Below are 17,444 nucleotides of genomic sequence, written 5' to 3' on the forward strand. Positions count from 1 at the left end.
TTAAAATCCGTTTTTTGGGCTCAAGCCATGACGTCCTGATGGAAGTGTACCAGAGAATTAATGTATCGTGGAAATTTTCCCCCTTTTTATGCAAGTGCCAAGGGCTTCGAATAAAGGTATGTAACATGTCCTACTAGAGATTTCGTGAAGAACTAGCTTCCTGCCCCCCTGGCAGAGAAGTCCTGGTGGACCATACTAATATCTCGAAGCGATCATTGAAGAGCTACTCACCCTGCGGAGAGTTCGTGCAGGACTCGGAGACAAGACATAAGGTTAATATTCGTGTAGGAATATTATCAAGCATAGGTAAGTGATTAACAATTACTACACTCCCTGGAGGAGAGATCAATCTGGTCTCGAAGGCAGGACGAAGGTTAATATTCAGGTAGGAATATTATCAAAGCATGAGTGAGTATATAATACAATTATATATATATTATTCTTCTCTTTCAGAAAGAAAGGGGTAAATGAAACTATGACAATCGTATATTTCATAATAAATAATAGGAGCGAAGAGAGACGCACATGTAATAAAATGGACATTTTATTTCAAGAATTGCAGATTATTGTGATAACAATTGCAATAATAAATGTAAAGTTTATTTACAATAATAAAGAATAATGTACATAGAAAATAAAGACTTCAATCTTGAATCTGAAAAGAAATTTCACTTTTAGAAACAAGTTCCAGAGGAACGTCAGTCTTTTTCAAAGAAAACACATCATGCCCTAGAGCATGTGGCACTCATGTAAAGTCTATGACATTTCACCTTGGTAAGAACAGTCTATTAGAAACACTAAGTGTCCATGAAATCACTATGTATCACAAAAGGGTCAACACAGGCACCCGTAGAGTTAAAGTCCCAAGTAACTCACTGTTCTATGCAGTTAAACGGCAGGTTTCATAACACTACCTGCGGCTACCACGAAATGTTTAACTTCATGCACTTGCTTTGCGTAGTGCTTGAAGAAAACGCGCGACGATTTCCATCCTGTGAAGCTCTTGAGGCTTTCGAAATCCATGCTCTGGAAGAAGTTCAGAGAAGACGCGACTTTTCTAGGATCATGACCTGTGGGTGTACTGTCAGGATCCGCTCTGCGAATGAAGTAGGTGATTTTCGCTCTTAGTTGTTTCATGACAAGTCACTACCCGATGTTTCTCCTTTGAAGAGTTGTCCTCCACCGAAGTCTGAAGTTCTTCGAAGATAGACCTTAAGACTCTCCACTGGGCATAGAGAGACATCTTCCTTCAGGGGGCAGATTCTCCAAGGGCCCCATCTCTTGGTGGGTAGTTCATTCTTAGCGAGAAACGTCGGATCGGGGCAGAGGGTAAGTTCTCCTGTATCTGCGAATAGGATATGACCCTCTTCTCTTGAAAATGCCACTATTTCACTGACTTGGGCTCCCGAGGCGAGAGCAAAAAGGAAGATAACTTTCTGAGTCAAGTCTTTTAGAGGGCCCGAATCGTTATCCAGGTTAGAGGCAAAATGGAGCACCTTGTCCAGGGACCAGGAGATAGGTTTTGGCGGAGGTGCTGGGCGTAGTCTAGCGCATGCCTTTGGCAACTTATTGAAGATATCACTGGACAGATCAATCTGGAAGGCGTACAGGAGTGGTCTAGTCAAAGCCGATTTGCAGGTGGAAATCGTGTTGGCTGCTAAGCCTTGTCCATGAAGGTGAATGAAGAAGGACATACAAAATCAATGGTGATTTCCGTAGGATTTTTTGCCTTGACGAACGAGACCCACTTTCTCCAGGAAGATTCGTATAGCCGTCGTGTAGATTCAGTCTTGTATTCCTCGTGGAAGTCTAGACTTTTCTTCGAGATTCCAAACCTTTTCTTTGCGGCTAAGGAGAGAAAATCATGAGATGAAGGTCCCTGACTTTCAGTGATGAAGCGAAGACAGTCGACTTCTGTACTTGTTGGGAGAGAACTGGGCCTGGTAGGGGAATCAGCGTGGGCTGCAGCTCCAGGACCAGAGGGTACCAATTGCTCCGGGGCCACTTGGGAGCCACTAGGGCCGCTGTCCCTTTGAAGGTTCTCAGTTTGGAGAGGACTTTCAGCAGAAGGTTGGGAACAGGTATATCCTGGACCATCTGTTCCAATCAGTGACATGGCATCCACTGCTTCTGCCTTGGGGTCCTCGTACGGGGCCACATATCGAGGAAGTTGATGTTGTCGCTCGTCGTGTAGAGATCGATCTGAAGTTCCGGGACTTGGTGAGAGATGAAGGAGAATGACCTTGCGTCTAGAGACCATTCCGACTCTATTGGGCTTGTCCTTGATAGAGCGTCCGCCGTCACGTTGCGGAATCCTTGTAGGTGAACTGCAGACAGGTGCCATTTCTTCTTTTCTGCCAAACGAAAGATCGGAAGAAATACCTGATTTATCTGGGGCGATCTCGAGCCCTGACGATTGAGACATCTGACTACCACCAAGTTGTCCAGAGTCAGACGAATGTGGATCGAGGGAGGCGGGGAGAGTTTCTTCAGGGTGAGAAGAACCGCCATGGCCTCCAAGATGTTGATGTGAAACGTCTTGAATAAGGGAGACCAAGTTCCTTGAACCTGTCGTTGGTGGGAGTGACCTCCCCAACCCTCCAGTGAAGCGTCCGTGTGGATGTTGATCGATGGAGGCGGGTGTTGAAGAGGAATGGATCTTTTCAGGGCCTTTGCTTCTGACCCCGGCTTTAAAAGTGAGCGAAGTCTGTTTGGAAGCCGTCTCTTGAGGTCTTTTCGAGCGATGGATGCAAAACGTCTCCAGACTCCCGCGGCATCCTTTAGCTGTGCGCGAAGCACTGGGTTTGTCACAGAGGCGAACTGTAGAGAGCCGAGAACTTGTCCCTGCTGTCGTCTTGAGATCCGTTTGGATTTTAGAAGTCTTCTGACAGACCCTGCTATTTCCTTCCTTTTATTCTGTGGAATGGATTCCCAACCATTGGAACTTCTGAGCTGCAGAGAGGCGAGATTTCTAGGTGTTTATCTTGAATCCCAGATGCTCTAGGAACTGGGTGACTTTGTTGCAGGCTCTTACATAATCTTCGGGCGATGTCGCCCAGACTAGCCAGTCGTCTAGGTAGGCCATCACTTGGACGCCCTGAAGACGGAGTTGTTGGACGATGGCGTCTGCCAGCTTGGTGAAGATCCGTGGAGCCACGTTGAGCCCGAAGGGCATGGCCCTGAAGGCGTAACTTTTCCTTTGGAGTCGAAATCCTAGGTAGGAGGAATCGTAATGATTCATTGGAATGTGCCAGTAGGCGTCCGCCAGGTCTATGGAGACCGTGTAGGCCCTTTGAGGCAGAAGGGTCCTTATTTGTTGCAGAGTAGAGCATCTTGAACTTGTTGTTCGCAATGAACTTGTTGAGAGGGGATAAGTCTAGAATGACTCTGAGTTTGTCGGAGTCCTTCTTGGGAACGCAAAATAGTCTCCCTTGGAACCTGGTTGACTTTACCCTCCTGATCACCTTCTTGTTCAAGAGTTCTAGGACATATTCTTCCAGGAGGGGGGTTGACTGTTGGAAGAATTGCTGGAAGGCTGGGGGTGGTTGAGTCCAGCTCCAGCCTAGTCCCTTCTTGACGATGCTGTGTGCTCAGGGATCGAAGGTCCAACGATCCTGGAATTGGCGGAGTCTTCCTCCCACCGGAAGCACTTCATTGCTTCTGGTGTCCCGAGGGTTTGCCACCTCGGCCGCTAGCTCCCCTTCCTCCTCTGCCTCTGGAGGGACGGCGAGAAGAATCTCTGCCGGAACCTCTGCTTGAGCCCCTACCTCTGGGACGAAAGGTAGTAGAGTGTTGCTCATACGCAGGGGTAAAGACCGGTGACTGCGACACCACTGGTTGGGGGACCAACTGAAAGGTCTGTTGTGGCTGTATGGCCACTTGGGGAGTAGCGGTACCCGGAAACTGTCGTCTCTGTTGACGTTGCTGGGGTTTCGGCTTCTGAGGTTTCCTCTTGGGCTGAGGGCCATCGTCCTGAGAGGATTTCCTCTTTCTTGACAGGCCCCACTTGTGGAGAAGGTTCCTATTCTCCGTGGCAGCCTTGTCTACAATCTCTTTCACCAGAGAGGAAGGAAAGAGATACTTACCCCAGATATTGGAGGAAATCAGCCTCCGGGTTTCGTGTTTCACCATCGCGTTGGCGAACACGAATTCACGACAGGCTCTGCGAGCCCTAGTGAAGCTATATAGGTCCTTTGTCACCGTTGCCAAGTGCGATTTGGCTAGGACCATATAAAAGTCCGGGACTCTAGTATCCCCGGCCATAAGTTCTAGCTGTACCTGGTGGGACAGCGATGCGGTAAGCCTCTCCTTCGTATCCTTATCCCTACGAAGGAGGTGATCATTTAGCCTTGGGAGGTCCTCATTAAATTGACGACCGGCTACGTCAGGCTCTAGTTTCCCTACCGTGAAGGTTGACTGGACGTCTTTCCAGTGCCTATCATTGGGAGGAACAGTAAGGGAGAAGGGTCTGCACTCCTCCAGTGCAGGGCAAGGTTTCCCTTCCTCCACTGCCTTTAAGACCGCTGTGAAGGCCTTTTCGATGAAGGGGAAAGTCGCAGCATTCGGCGCAATGAAGGTTGGATGCTTCTTGCTAAGCGCCGGTATCTTGGAGTTGGTGAAACCCTTACTCTTCACCGCCTGGGCTAACATAGCCTGGGCCTTCGCGAGATCAAACACGATAACCTCCTTCGGTTTGGTCTCTTCCTTTGAGGCTGGTTCGGACCTGAGCCGGACGTAACAGTCCGGATAAGCCTCGAAATTCGGGAAGAATTCCACTTCTTCCAGCAAGATAGAGCCAACCCTTTCACTGATGTAGATTTTTCCAGTCGTGATTGGCATATGCTCGGCATATCTCCATGGGTTAGCTTCCGAGCAAGTGGGGAGGTCCTTAACCGAAATCCGTTTCGGTTGTTTAAGATTAACTAGAGTAGTCCAGAACTGCTCCTGGGTTTCTCGTAGTTTTCTTTCCATGAGGGCTTCAAGCATCTTGAAGACCTCCTGAGTGGCCGATGGAAGAGGGTCCGGGGTGGCAGAAGTCGAAGGAACAGGTTCCTCGGACGGTGCAGGAGTTGCTGCGGGAGTAGGAGCGGGAGCGACCTCGGTCTCCGAATCAGGGTATTCCACCTGATCTTCCTCATAGTCGAGTTCCTCGCCCATGAGGTTCTTCTCCGTCTCTTCTGACACTTCCGACATACGTTCCACGTTATCGGAATCTAGATGGCACTCATGCATGGACTGGGCCATGACAATATCAGGTTCCACCACGATCTGGATGGTGGGGATCTGATCACGGGGGACCACAGAGTCTTTGGATGCCTTTGGGAAAAGCAAGGCCCTCAAGTCTTCGTTGGCGAGATACGGTCCGGTGGCGTTCTTCTGGAAGCCACGCACCCATTTGCGTAGCTTCTCTCGAGCGTTGTCCCTTGCCTCCGCAGAAGGAGGATCGTCGAACGCCTCGACCAAACGACTCTTGCAGACTGTGCAGTTCTGCGGGTCCCAATACTTCAGGTCGCCTTTCTTGGCGGCGCAGGGGGCGTGGGTCCGGCACGCCTTGTGCCCGTAGAAGTCCGGGCGCTTCACCCCGCAGAAGTTGCTTTCACACTTCATATACTCCTCCTGTAAAAGAAAGAGATCATGAGTACATGGAAGGCATAAGAATGACTTACATTACTCTAAAATTAAGATATCTTAATCTAAGTTTCTTAAACATTAAATTAATTTACAAGGCATTTAACTGCTTGAGAATAATGAGCGGGAAAGGAAGTAGATAGACACATACTTGTGAATCCCGCCCAGTCGGTTACCGTAACCTTATCTGTAGGCAATTTCTTTTGTGGCCGAAGGTCACAAAACGGGAATCCATATGGATAAGCCGTGGTGGGTAGTTCAAGCTAAGCTTCTAACAGAAATTGCCCGCAGGGTGTAGCAGGGTCTGAGACCACTCAGATCCCTGGAGTAGAAGGGGTATAGGAGAAACTTCTTATTAAATGTAGGTTCCGGCAATCGGCTGCACTAAGACACACTGAGTATGCTGGAATATTGTAATGTGCAATCAAACAGTATAGCCACAATCTTGGATGGTAAGACAATACCTATATATAGAAGTGGCCAAGCCATCTGGCTGCAGCATTTTGACTGTCGGCAGGTATGGGAAGGGGTGCATGTCCCTTAACGTCTCAGGAGGGTTCCGGCAGACCGACAGCACGCCGGAGGCCGGTCCTGCAGGGTGGAAGGCATCAAGACAGACACACTGAGTATCTAAAGTATAATACCATCGTAGTGACCGCCGGCAGGGGACGGCGGCTCCGGCAGCCGAAGGCTGACGGCCTGGTGAGCTTGGATCAATTCATAAGATAGATATGTATATGGTTGTATACCTAGACCGCCGGCAATCAATGCCGGCACGCCGGTGGCCGGCTCCGAAGGTCGGCCAGCTGTTACTAGGTAAAATGAGGGGTGGGACGTCGGCTTTATGTCGACGGAAGGCGGCAGCCTCCGGCACATGGAAGGCTGACGTCTTAGAGGGGGAGGGCATCTTATGAAAGAATGTCACCTGAGGTAGTGGCGGTTATCGCCAGCAGTAGAGGCAGCAAGGGACCGGCACCAGGATAGAAAGAGAGAAAGGTAAGGAGGGATGGAAGGGGTAAGATCCCATATCCCTCCGGAGAGAGTGCACTCATGATAGGAGTGGACACTCCTAGCATCCGGCGGCAGAGAGCCGGCAGTCGGCCGGGTGCCTGGGGTAACCCAAGGGAGGGTTAGAGGGCACTCAAGAGGGGGGAATCCCCCGCCGGCCGGACCGCTGCCGGCAACCACCCCCATAGAACGCTATGAATGGTATGTGTACCAGAGCGGCCAGCTCAGCAGGAGAACAATGTTAGCCCTACCACTCCACCCAAGGGAGGAGTTGTAGGACTAAGGACAGATGTGTGTAGGCAGGCCTACACCAAAGGGATAGGTGGGGAGGGGGAAGAAAGGGGTCTTTCTATAGAGGAGACTCTGTATGAGAACGGCCACCAAGGTAAGGGAGAACGCATCCTAACCTAGTTTAGGTAGCCCAGAATGAGAACGGTACAGGAGTACCGTCTCTAACTATAATAGGGCAGAGACAACCTCCAGAGCTTAATCTAGAGAAGGAGGGCGAACTCCTAGGCTAGGAAAGCTTGAAAGACACATCGCAATTTGCAGGGAGGAAGGAGTAACCCAACCAGGTGCAACTGAGGAAGGGCAGAGCCGTTCCCTATTTCTCGGTCCGACCCTAAGGGAGGGTCATTCCCTTAGGGTAGGCAGAGAAGCGAAAAATACTCCGTTTGTAGACAAAATTCCCTATATAGAAGGGGAAGCAAGACTACACAGAGGGAATGCCCGCAGTCAGGGGGATAGGGAGCATATAGGGGTCCTACATGTAGTTAAATATACCCTAGGAAGCTACTGAAGGAACCTTCCATCAGGACGTCATAGCTTGAGCCCAAAAAGTCTCCTTATAACAGTTACATAAAGTTCAACAAGGGAGGATAATGAGCACTTACTCTCGGGGCACAAACGCCCTGCTAATACTTTACTGTCACAATTTACTAACCTTCACTCTTAAATACCAAAGGGGGAAATTTACTGTCCAGAGGCCGGAGAACTCCACACGTAGAATTAGCAATAATTTATGGCCTACTCTAGCTTTGTCAGGTCTATAGCCATCTCATTCTCAGGCTCTGTTCTGACTCCGTCCCAGCTATCCCAATGAGATGCTGGACAGGTATTTTACGTTAATGTAATTAGACAAAATCCAAAATGGGAGCAGTGATGTAAAGTAGTTTAAAAGTTTAAAGATAATGATCTTTACCTTCGAAGCAAATATATTAATGCAAAGTTCCTCGCTGTTACCACCTATAGACTTACTTAGGTTTACTCTTTAAATATTGGGTATTTTGTCCCGTGATCAACTATTCATTTCACACATTAAAATAAATGAGGGAGCAAAAATACTAAGGAGGTTTAATTAACCTAACATTTATTTATTCGCAAATTTACATCAAAAGAAAACGGACATCATAACAACACAAAAATGGAATAATAAAAGGAATGCAAATTAAAAGCAATTCAAAATGATAAAAATGATGGGTTAGACACGTGGTCTACAATAATAAAAAATCTAAATGGGGTCTGGCACGTGGCCCACGTGACCCAGAGACTGTGCTAGTCTCAAACCAGAAATTATTATCCAAGAAAAATATATACACACAATCCCACCGCACACAGTCCGAATAGTGTAAAAGCCAGGTTCCCTATAAAGTTAAAATTAGTTAAGCTAAAAAATGGGGGATAACTAAATGGCCATTGATGTAGTACCTGCACTCCTTTGAAGATTAGTCCTATGCCCATGATGGCTGTTGACCTGGTTGCACTTTGCACTCTTTACTGGCCCACCCCAAGAATCCTCATTTGTGGCAATAGGTTTCCAGGTTCCACTCCTTCACTGTCTCCAGCCGGCAGCCACAGAACTCCTTGGTGAGTCACGTTTTGGGAGAGGGGGTGAGCCAGAGGTGCACAGGTTCACTGACCAGGCAGGTCAGTAGGCCAGGGCGGCTTCTAATAGAATGGGCCGAACACTAAGGTCGAGGAGATCACCTGGCTTCACCTTGCCAAACAAGTGACGGTCATGATGCGCGAGGTAATCCATTGGGGGTGCCATATCGGGACTTCAGGACAGGGCAATATATTGTTGCAAGGAGTGCAGAGGAGGCAGGATTTTGTACTAAATACTTTAGAGAAATCTTGCTGCTCTAAGGGAGTTTATATATACAACAATCCTACCTATTCTGGCTTGCTAAAAATTAATAGTTTAAATGATTAATCAGCAATGGACTGGTGCGATGGGCATACATCTTAAAATTAACAAACCTTAATTGGTATTGAGAAATATAAGATGCATTAATTTAGCAGTATTGGAATTTATATCAAAAATGCAGTTTAGGAATTTAATCTCGACCTATGTAGTTTAAGGAAAGAACCAACATACGGCGGGGTTACTACTAAGGCCCGCTGTTGTGGTATCTACGCTGTGACGTCACGAGCATGGCGTGCGCCACTGTCAACAAGTTTAAGTTTAGATTAGTCCTCCCTATAGTTCGTTAAAGAAAATTGAATGTAGAAGAGAACAATTAAGGGGTAGCTATAGTATTAGTAGAAGAGAGCTAAAAATACGATTGAAAGAAGAAGAGTGAAGAAAATTCTTCACACCCTGGGGATAAAGGGGAGAAAAAAGGGAGAGGGGTTAGTTCCGGCAAATGTGATTCAACTACTTGTTAGTATGAGCGAGATAAGGTTACTGGCTGAATGAAGAGTGAAGTCGTTCTTCACAACGTCCGTTTAAAGTTAACAAAACGCTGTCAGCGTTAATTAAAATCAATTGAATTAAAGTTAGGCTTGAACGTGAATTTGGGGAAAATTGGACCCGCAGGGAATGCTTCACGGAAGCGTTAAGTTAAGCATATGATCAGTTTTACCTTTAAACGTACGATGCAATAATAATAGAACGATTAGAAGTACTCAATTCTTCCCACCCTAGGGGTACGGATAGAGCAAACAAAACGTGAGCCAATATCGGTCGAGGTCAGCAACAAGTCCGGCCAATGACAAATAAAAAATTATGGGGGTGAATCCCAATCCCGGTCTGACACCCAACGTTTAACATGAAATGATTTTACAAAGAAAATTACTGCCGTAATGAAAACTTTGTATTCATCGCCTGACAAAAGGGAGAAAATTTAATTCCTTTTCGGCGTTACAAGGTAAAAAAGTTGTTTGACACTAGCCTGAAAGACAAACCGAGACAAACTAGGTCTATGGGGACATCGTATTTCTGACTGTGAGTCTTGGATGTCGGTTTTAAGAAAAACGTTTGCGAGGGGAGCATTAAAAGTAAAAGTTATATTCAGTACGAGCTGAAGGATGTCAGGGAGATTGTAGTAATATGACAAATTGTCAGGGCAAAAGCTACATTTACGCTTCGAAGTTAAGGGATGGGATTGGCCTGGAAAATGCTGCTGTACGACTTGGCAAAAATAATAAAAGTTTAATGTGACGTCATATATGACTGAATAAAAATAATGAATGACGTTCAATGTACCATTATCCTTAAGCAAGTGAATCGTAAACAGGCTCTAAGCTCCGGTGCTAGGTCTACATGTGTGACCTTCGCTAAATCCGCCGTCAGCGCAAAAGGTCCCTTTCTGACTGATAACGTCTTAACCTTGCGATCACGCGGCTCGTTCTGAGAGCGGGTTTCAAATTTTGACGTGGATATTTTAGTGTCAACACGGGTTGGAGCGGATGTTACGGGCTTAAGAACTGGACAGTCAGGCAACGTGAGCACTGGTCCGTGAGATGGTACAGACAAGGTCCTTTAAAGGACCTTTGGTACAGATTTAATGAATGACTCTACCGGTACAAGCCTCTGCTGGCTATCACGCACACGGTTAAGTTGTGTGGTATTTGAGCTACCACGAGGGGGGTCCATTTTAGGACAATGAATGATTTCTCCTCCGGGACGAACTGTCACCGGCGGTAAAGACAAAGGCAAGGTCTATAGACCTTGGACAAAGGGGGTTGAGGGCGATCAAACGCTGGCGGCTTAAGGTTTGGAGATGAGGACAGAGCAGGTGGGGCTGACACAAAATTACTAATCGTATGCCGTGTTGGCAACATAGTATTGAAATGTGAAGATTTTACAGGTTGAGGAATTGAGACAAAATTATGAACATTGGGCTTGACTGCCGAGACATTAGAAGGATCAATTAGGGGAACGTGTCACTGAAGGTGTTGCACTCGAAGAAGAATTAGACTGATTAGGTTTGATAGTTAAATTAGGATGAGCCATGAGGCTATTAAAAGCAATCTCAATTTTACTTGAACAGGCAGCAAGCACGGGATAATTTAATTTAACGATGGGATGGTCGTAATGACGTCTCCAAAAACTCTTGTAATCGCAAAGCTCATTTCTTACTTTACCAATAAGGGTTTTAAAATGACTTACAGCTTCTGGACCCATGCTGGGAAAATCTACAGAAGCGAGAGCATGAAGTGCTAGGTCTGCGTCCTCACAAACAAAGGTGAATGTTAATTCCTGTTCCTTAAGCATAGCGTTAATCTCCTCGGGGCTAAGCGTTTCCGCCTTAGGCGGTGGAGGGATGTTTACGTTAAAAGTGAAGTCCGCCATCTTTGAATGACCACGTTTGATGAACGGATTCGTAAAGCAAAACAAGGGATAACTGAATTTTCAAAAGGAATGTAAAAATGAAACTTTACACATTTACTAGCGTGACAATTGAATATTTAAATTTACTCATGATGGGAGAAAAATGGTTAAATGATGAAAAACATATAAATCATGAAATTACTTTAAAATTCAAAGTGACCGGGTCCAACAAAGCAGACGATGCCCAGGTCACGTGACGTTAAAGCCTTTGCTAAAATGAATTATATACGCACCTGGCGATAAATGATTGAATTAAGTTACTTGAAAGTAAAACATTAGAAAGCACATGGGCTTATGAATGCAAAGTATTAAGTTAAATGTTAAAATAACAGGTCGAGGCTGACACTGTTGTGACGATTTCACAATTACGGGCGCACTGGGGCAGCCACTGAACTACTCAAAATGTAGATAGGCACACGAGGCAACGACTTAGCTTTTAAAGTGCACTCTCGTGGAGGCTAAACAAATATAAAATTTCCCTCACGCGGAGGTAAAACAAAAATATCCTCGCTAAAGAACATTAAATGAACTTCACGCAGTAATTTACTTACGGTAGAAAATAATTACGCACTAAGTATAGTTTTGAGACCTTTTGAGGGGTATGACTATTTGGGCGATCGAGCCTTATAGTATCTACCCAGTTTGGGCTGTAAACAAGATCCGCCATCTCGGAACAAACACGTGGAATGAAACGGACTTGTAAGAACACTTAAAATTATGTTGCGCCTATTCGCTCGTTAGGACAAGGACATGTGCTAGGTATACGGGGACGTTAGTTAGAAAGGTTAAGGTTGGTTAGGGAAGGTAAACGACACAAAGGAAGGTAGCTCAAGGTACAAAGTGTTACAAATTAGATGCTAAATTAGTAAAATTACTTGACAGAACGAGCACACCGGCGCTCTAGCTGAGCAGTAAACACGGGCGTCTGAACAACAAAAACCACAACACGTGGGTGAACGGATCCGAGTGAAGTTCCTACGACAAATTCTAGTCTTTCTGTAGAGAAAATTCAAACAATAAATTAACCTGGTTACGTAGTTCTTTCCCTAAACACGTGGTCGATACAAAAAGATCATGATGATTACAAATTTCTCTTCCCAATTAAAGTCTGGGCATTACACATTCGACAAACTGGCTGTGTGCGTGTGGGTAAGTGATATAGCGAGTTACTATATGCTTAATTAGGCTGATTAATTACGTTAATGCTTCACAAGTCAAAGGTAAAAGATCCGGTTCGAAGGACCACTCGTGAGGAGACTTTCCCGGACTAAGTTCCCACTCAGAAAACATCAAAAAATTCTCCACAATATCGACGGATCACATGCAATATAGCGAAACAGGTCTTGACTTCAAGGAACACTTCTTGAAAAAGCTCCAGCACCAAAATAAGTATGCTTCTCAATGTCGATGTGTGGATTAGGTCTATACCGTTAATATAATATCTTGCATTGCTTGTGCAGCATACGACGGCAGAATAGCTTTATCCGTTTAGGTGAAAAAAAAAAACGGTGAGTGTTCCTGTTAAGATAAATTGTGTTCGCAGACCAAGCAGTTAATTTTGTATCTGCGATATACTGTCTTTTTTTTCGTTGCAACTTTGTAAATTATATTAAATTGCAACACTTAAGTTTCTGAAAAATAGACCGAGAAACTTAAGGATGTGCATTCTTAATCTATATATGTACCTATTTGTAAAATTGCAATTTGGTTATCTAAAATTTAAGAATGTCATAAATATAAGAATAAAATATACTGCAAATTATTACCGCTCTGAATGTTTAATCGTCTGCTCAATAGATGGAGCTATTCGTTTCGCATGGGAGTATCTGGCATCTTTTACTCGCACACCCATTTGAGTGATATTAGTCGCAGTCTTCCTATCTTTCTTTAGTAAATAGTCTGTGGTTACGAACATCTCCTTGATTGACTATATTGACAATGTCGGTTCCAGGCCGTTTAGTACCTCCTCCACCATCCCCTCCCCCTCCCCCTTGAACGACATATCTTGCTTTTTTTTTTTTTTGCTTTCCCGGCATTTAAAGAACCTCCTGAATAGTGTACAAAAAGAGGAGAGCTGCTGGAAAGCATAATTTTGGAGTAAATGGAGAGCGTGTTCTTATAAACAAATACCAAATATTTTAAGAAGCGTAACAACATTAAAATGAATTATCTCCTATATAAACTATAAAAACTTTAACAAAACAAGATAGAGAAATAATATAGAATAGTGTGCCCGAGTGTACCCTCAAGCAAGAGAACTCTACCCCAAGACAGCGAAAGACCATGGTACAGAGGTTATGGCACTACCCAAGACTAGAGAACAATGGTTTGATTTTGGAGTGTCCCTCTCCTAGAAGAGCTGCTTACCATAGCCAAAGAGTCTTGTCTTCTACCCTTAGCAAGAGGAAAGTGGCCGCAAAACAATTACATTGCAGTAACCCCTTGGGTGAAGAATTGTTTGGTAATCTCAGTGTTGTCAGGAGTATGAAGACAGAGGAGAACATGGAAAGAATAGGCCAGACTATTCGGTGTGTGTGTGTGTGTGTGTGTGTGTGTGTGTGTAGGTAGGTAGGTGAAGGGAAAATGAACCGTAACCAAAGGGAAGGATCCAATGTAGTACTGTCTGGCCAGTCAAAAGACCCTATAACTCTCTAGCGGTAGTATCTCAACGGGTGGCTGGTGCCCTGGCCAACCTTAAGAGAGGAATATCATGGAAAATAAAGTGGTTTTCTCGCATTTACCCATGCGAAGTTAAATTAGGAAGGTAATAGGTTGGCCATGGCACCAGTCACCCGTTAAGATACTACTGCTAGAGTTATTGGGTCCATTGACTGGCCAAACAGTACTAAGTTGGATCCTTCTCTGGTTACGGTTCATTTTCTCTTTGCCTACACATGCACCGAATAGTCTGGTTTATACCAGGACCCACATAAAGAAGGTCGGCCAGACAGAGGATTATGAATGACTCACCGACCTGGCTCACCACGTGGGCCAAGGCTCTCTGTCTGTTTGCTTTCCTTTGAAGGACACTAACATTCTGCTCTGGTTGTGGATTGATTTTAAGGAAAATGCCCAGTAACTGTTCAGTTTTCGGCTGTTCAAACACTAAACAAAAAACAAAAGATAGTGGAGTGAAATATTTTAGATTTCCAAAAGACGAATTAATTAAGCAGTGGAAGAATGCATGCCGTCGTGCAGACTCAATAAATCATAAAAATGCTGTCATCTGTTCAGATCACTTTGCCGTCAACGATTATGTAGACGACATGAAGTCACGCTTATTAAATTGTGAAATAAGTAGCAACAAGAGAACATTGAAAAACGATGCTGTACCGTCTCTTCATCTCCCAAATGGTTAGTATAATTTGTTTAATTATAACCATCTCGTCTGTATTTTCATATAAATGTCTTTACATGTTTATATGTATCACATATATATACACACACACACACACACACACACATATATATATATATATATATATATATATATATATATATATATATATATATATATATATATATATATACTGTATATATACACAAAAAAAAACTTATAGAATGATACACGGTTTCCATGTACAGCATACAAAACTATCTCCTCAACGTTGTTATTGTCCTTATTTCAGGAGTGCTTATAACCTCATCATCTATTGCAAGAGAAGGAAGAGTGAAGAAACGGAACGATAGGAGGATTGTGCAAGAACTTTGTCAAATGATCAATGGAGACAGTGGCGATTTGACTACGACTGATATTGCAGTTGAACCTGCAATTGAGTGCCCTGGAAATACTGCTAATGAATCTCTTATTTCCGAAGTTACTTCTGCGGTAATTCCAGAGGAGATAAAACGAGAATTACAACAGCTTAGGGATGAAGTGAAGAGATTAAAAGAAGAAAATATTTTGCTGAGAAAAGAAAATACTTGACTACTAGAAAACATTGTGCAAATTATCAGAAATGTGGTGACAAAAAGAACTGAAAGTATCTTGAGTCCATTGTTTAGTAAGACTCAAATAAAAGCTATTATATCAAAAGAAAAGGTTAGCGAATGGAGTAATGAAGATATTGCTTCTGCCTTGACATTAAGAAGTTTAAGTCCAAAGTGTTATAAATATTCAAGGGTTAAAAAGGGATTTCCTCTTCCATGTGCAAGCACATTGAAAGAAAGATCGCGCAAACTTTGCTGTGAACCTGCAATTTTAGCTTCAGTGATATCTTTATTGAGTGCCAAAGTGGACACATTTTCTGAAAGTGAAAGGCTTGCAGTTTTGAGCATTGATGAGATGTCTGTAAGTAGTGAATATTGTATAGATAAGGGAAGTGATGTTCTCTACGGTCCTCATGATAAAGTAACGGTTGTTATGCTACAAGGTCTTGTTGCTAAATGGAAACAACCCATATATTATGACTTTGATCAGTCACAATTTACTAAAATTTCATTATCTGTAATAATGAATGTCGAAGCAATAGGTATTGCAGTTGTTGCGGTGGTCAGTGATATGGGATCGTTGAATATAAGAATGTGGAATGAGCTGGGCATTGATCCCTTGAAAGACAAAATTCATTTCAAGAACCCTGCTGCTGATAGACAAATATTCGTCTTTGCTGATATTCCACATCTTATAAAGCTTCTAAGAAACAACCTACTTGATTCAGAGTTCTATTTAGAAAATAGAGAGCATGTGACTTATTCTAGTATTCGTGAAATTATTAATTCTAGCACATCGGAATATGGCTTAGCATATAAAGTAAATGGAATGCATTTATGTGTAAGTGGTCAACAAAGACAACGAGTCAAATATGCTGTGCAATTACTATCAAAATCATGTGCTGATGCTATTAGTTATCTTGGTGAGGGAGGTTTATTGCAATCAGAAAACTGGAGACAAACATCTGACTTCATATCTCTCATAAACGACTGGTTTGATGTCATGAATTCAAACCAAATGATTGGAGACTTGCAAATGCCCAGTGGATTTGGAATACATATGGAGCAACAAATAAATGTACGTAATAGAGTGATAGACTGCGTGAGTAAAATGAAAGTCAAATCTCTAAATACCAGGTGTATTTATAGATTTCAGAAAGGGGTGATACTTTCGTCAAAGTCACTGATTGGACTTTTCAATATGGTGAAAAACAATTTCGGCGTTAACTATATTAACTCAAAGGCTGAATCAGGACTGCCTAGAACATTTATTTGGTTGCATAAGACAGATGAATGGACCATACGATCATCCAAATCCTGTAGATTTTAAGTATAGGATGAGAACACTATTGCTTGGCAGAAATATTGAAATCATGAGTGAAAAAACTAACTCTAATGGACATTTTAACAATCAGGACATGTTGACTAATAATGTCAGCAAATGAAATAAAAAAATCAAGCCAAAGAAAGGGAGATGGCGGTAGATGTGTGCCTAACAAACCTTTAGTTTAAAGATCTGGTGTCTGATTGTGAAAATTATTTTGATTTTCCAACGCAAGATAACATGCCAATAGATGATGCACTTGAAAAAACAGTCAATACAGTTATAGAAGAAGAAGCTCTGAAGTATATTGGTGGTTACATAGTTAAAAAGTTTTCCATCAAATACCCTCATTTGGGCAATCAAGAAACTAGAGAAACTTCAGGTAAATCGTGGATTGAATTCAAAAGTAGGAGTTATTTTCCCTCTAAAGAGTTCTTCCTACAATTAACTAAGTTAAGAGAGGTGTTTAACTCCATTCACGGGGAAAGTCTTCGTGTAGGAAAAAACTGTTTTAAAACACTCGAGGAAGAACTTAAAAAGGCTTCAAGAGAACTTGAAATGGAGATTCCTGAATAAGTGTTGAACTTATTTGCCAAGATATCTGTATTTTTCAGAATACGCTACCTCAACAACGCCATCAGATTAAATAAAAAGTTGAAAAACAAACCTGACGGAAAACGAGAGGAAAAAAAATTAAACTTAATATGTAGCCTAGTATTATATTTTCCAGTTCTCTCTCTCTCTCTCTCTCTCTCTCTCTCTCTCTCTCTCTCTCTCTCTCTCTCTCTCTCTCTCTCTCTCTCTCTCTCTCTCTATATATATATATATATATATATATATATATATATATATATATATATGTGTGTGTGTGTGTGATTGTGTATCAATGTCCATACGAATTATGATTTGTGACTGTATTATTATATTTTTATGTGACAT

General features: G+C 43.3%; 1 protein-coding gene across 1 annotated transcript; it reads left to right on the top strand.

Annotated features, from left to right (window-relative positions):
* Positions 1-14,319: 14,319 nt before the first annotated feature.
* On the top strand, positions 14,320-15,179 carry LOC137615885 (THAP domain-containing protein 1-like). Its single transcript, XM_068345572.1, has 2 exons — positions 14,320-14,605; positions 14,881-15,179. Exons 1-2 carry the CDS (start codon positions 14,320-14,322, stop codon positions 15,177-15,179), a joined length of 585 nt encoding a protein of 194 aa, XP_068201673.1.
* Positions 15,180-17,444: the final 2,265 nt, after the last annotated feature.

Source organism: Palaemon carinicauda, chromosome 22 (genome assembly GCF_036898095.1).
Source record: "Palaemon carinicauda isolate YSFRI2023 chromosome 22, ASM3689809v2, whole genome shotgun sequence".
NCBI classification, from domain to species: Eukaryota; Metazoa; Arthropoda; class Malacostraca; order Decapoda; family Palaemonidae; genus Palaemon; species Palaemon carinicauda.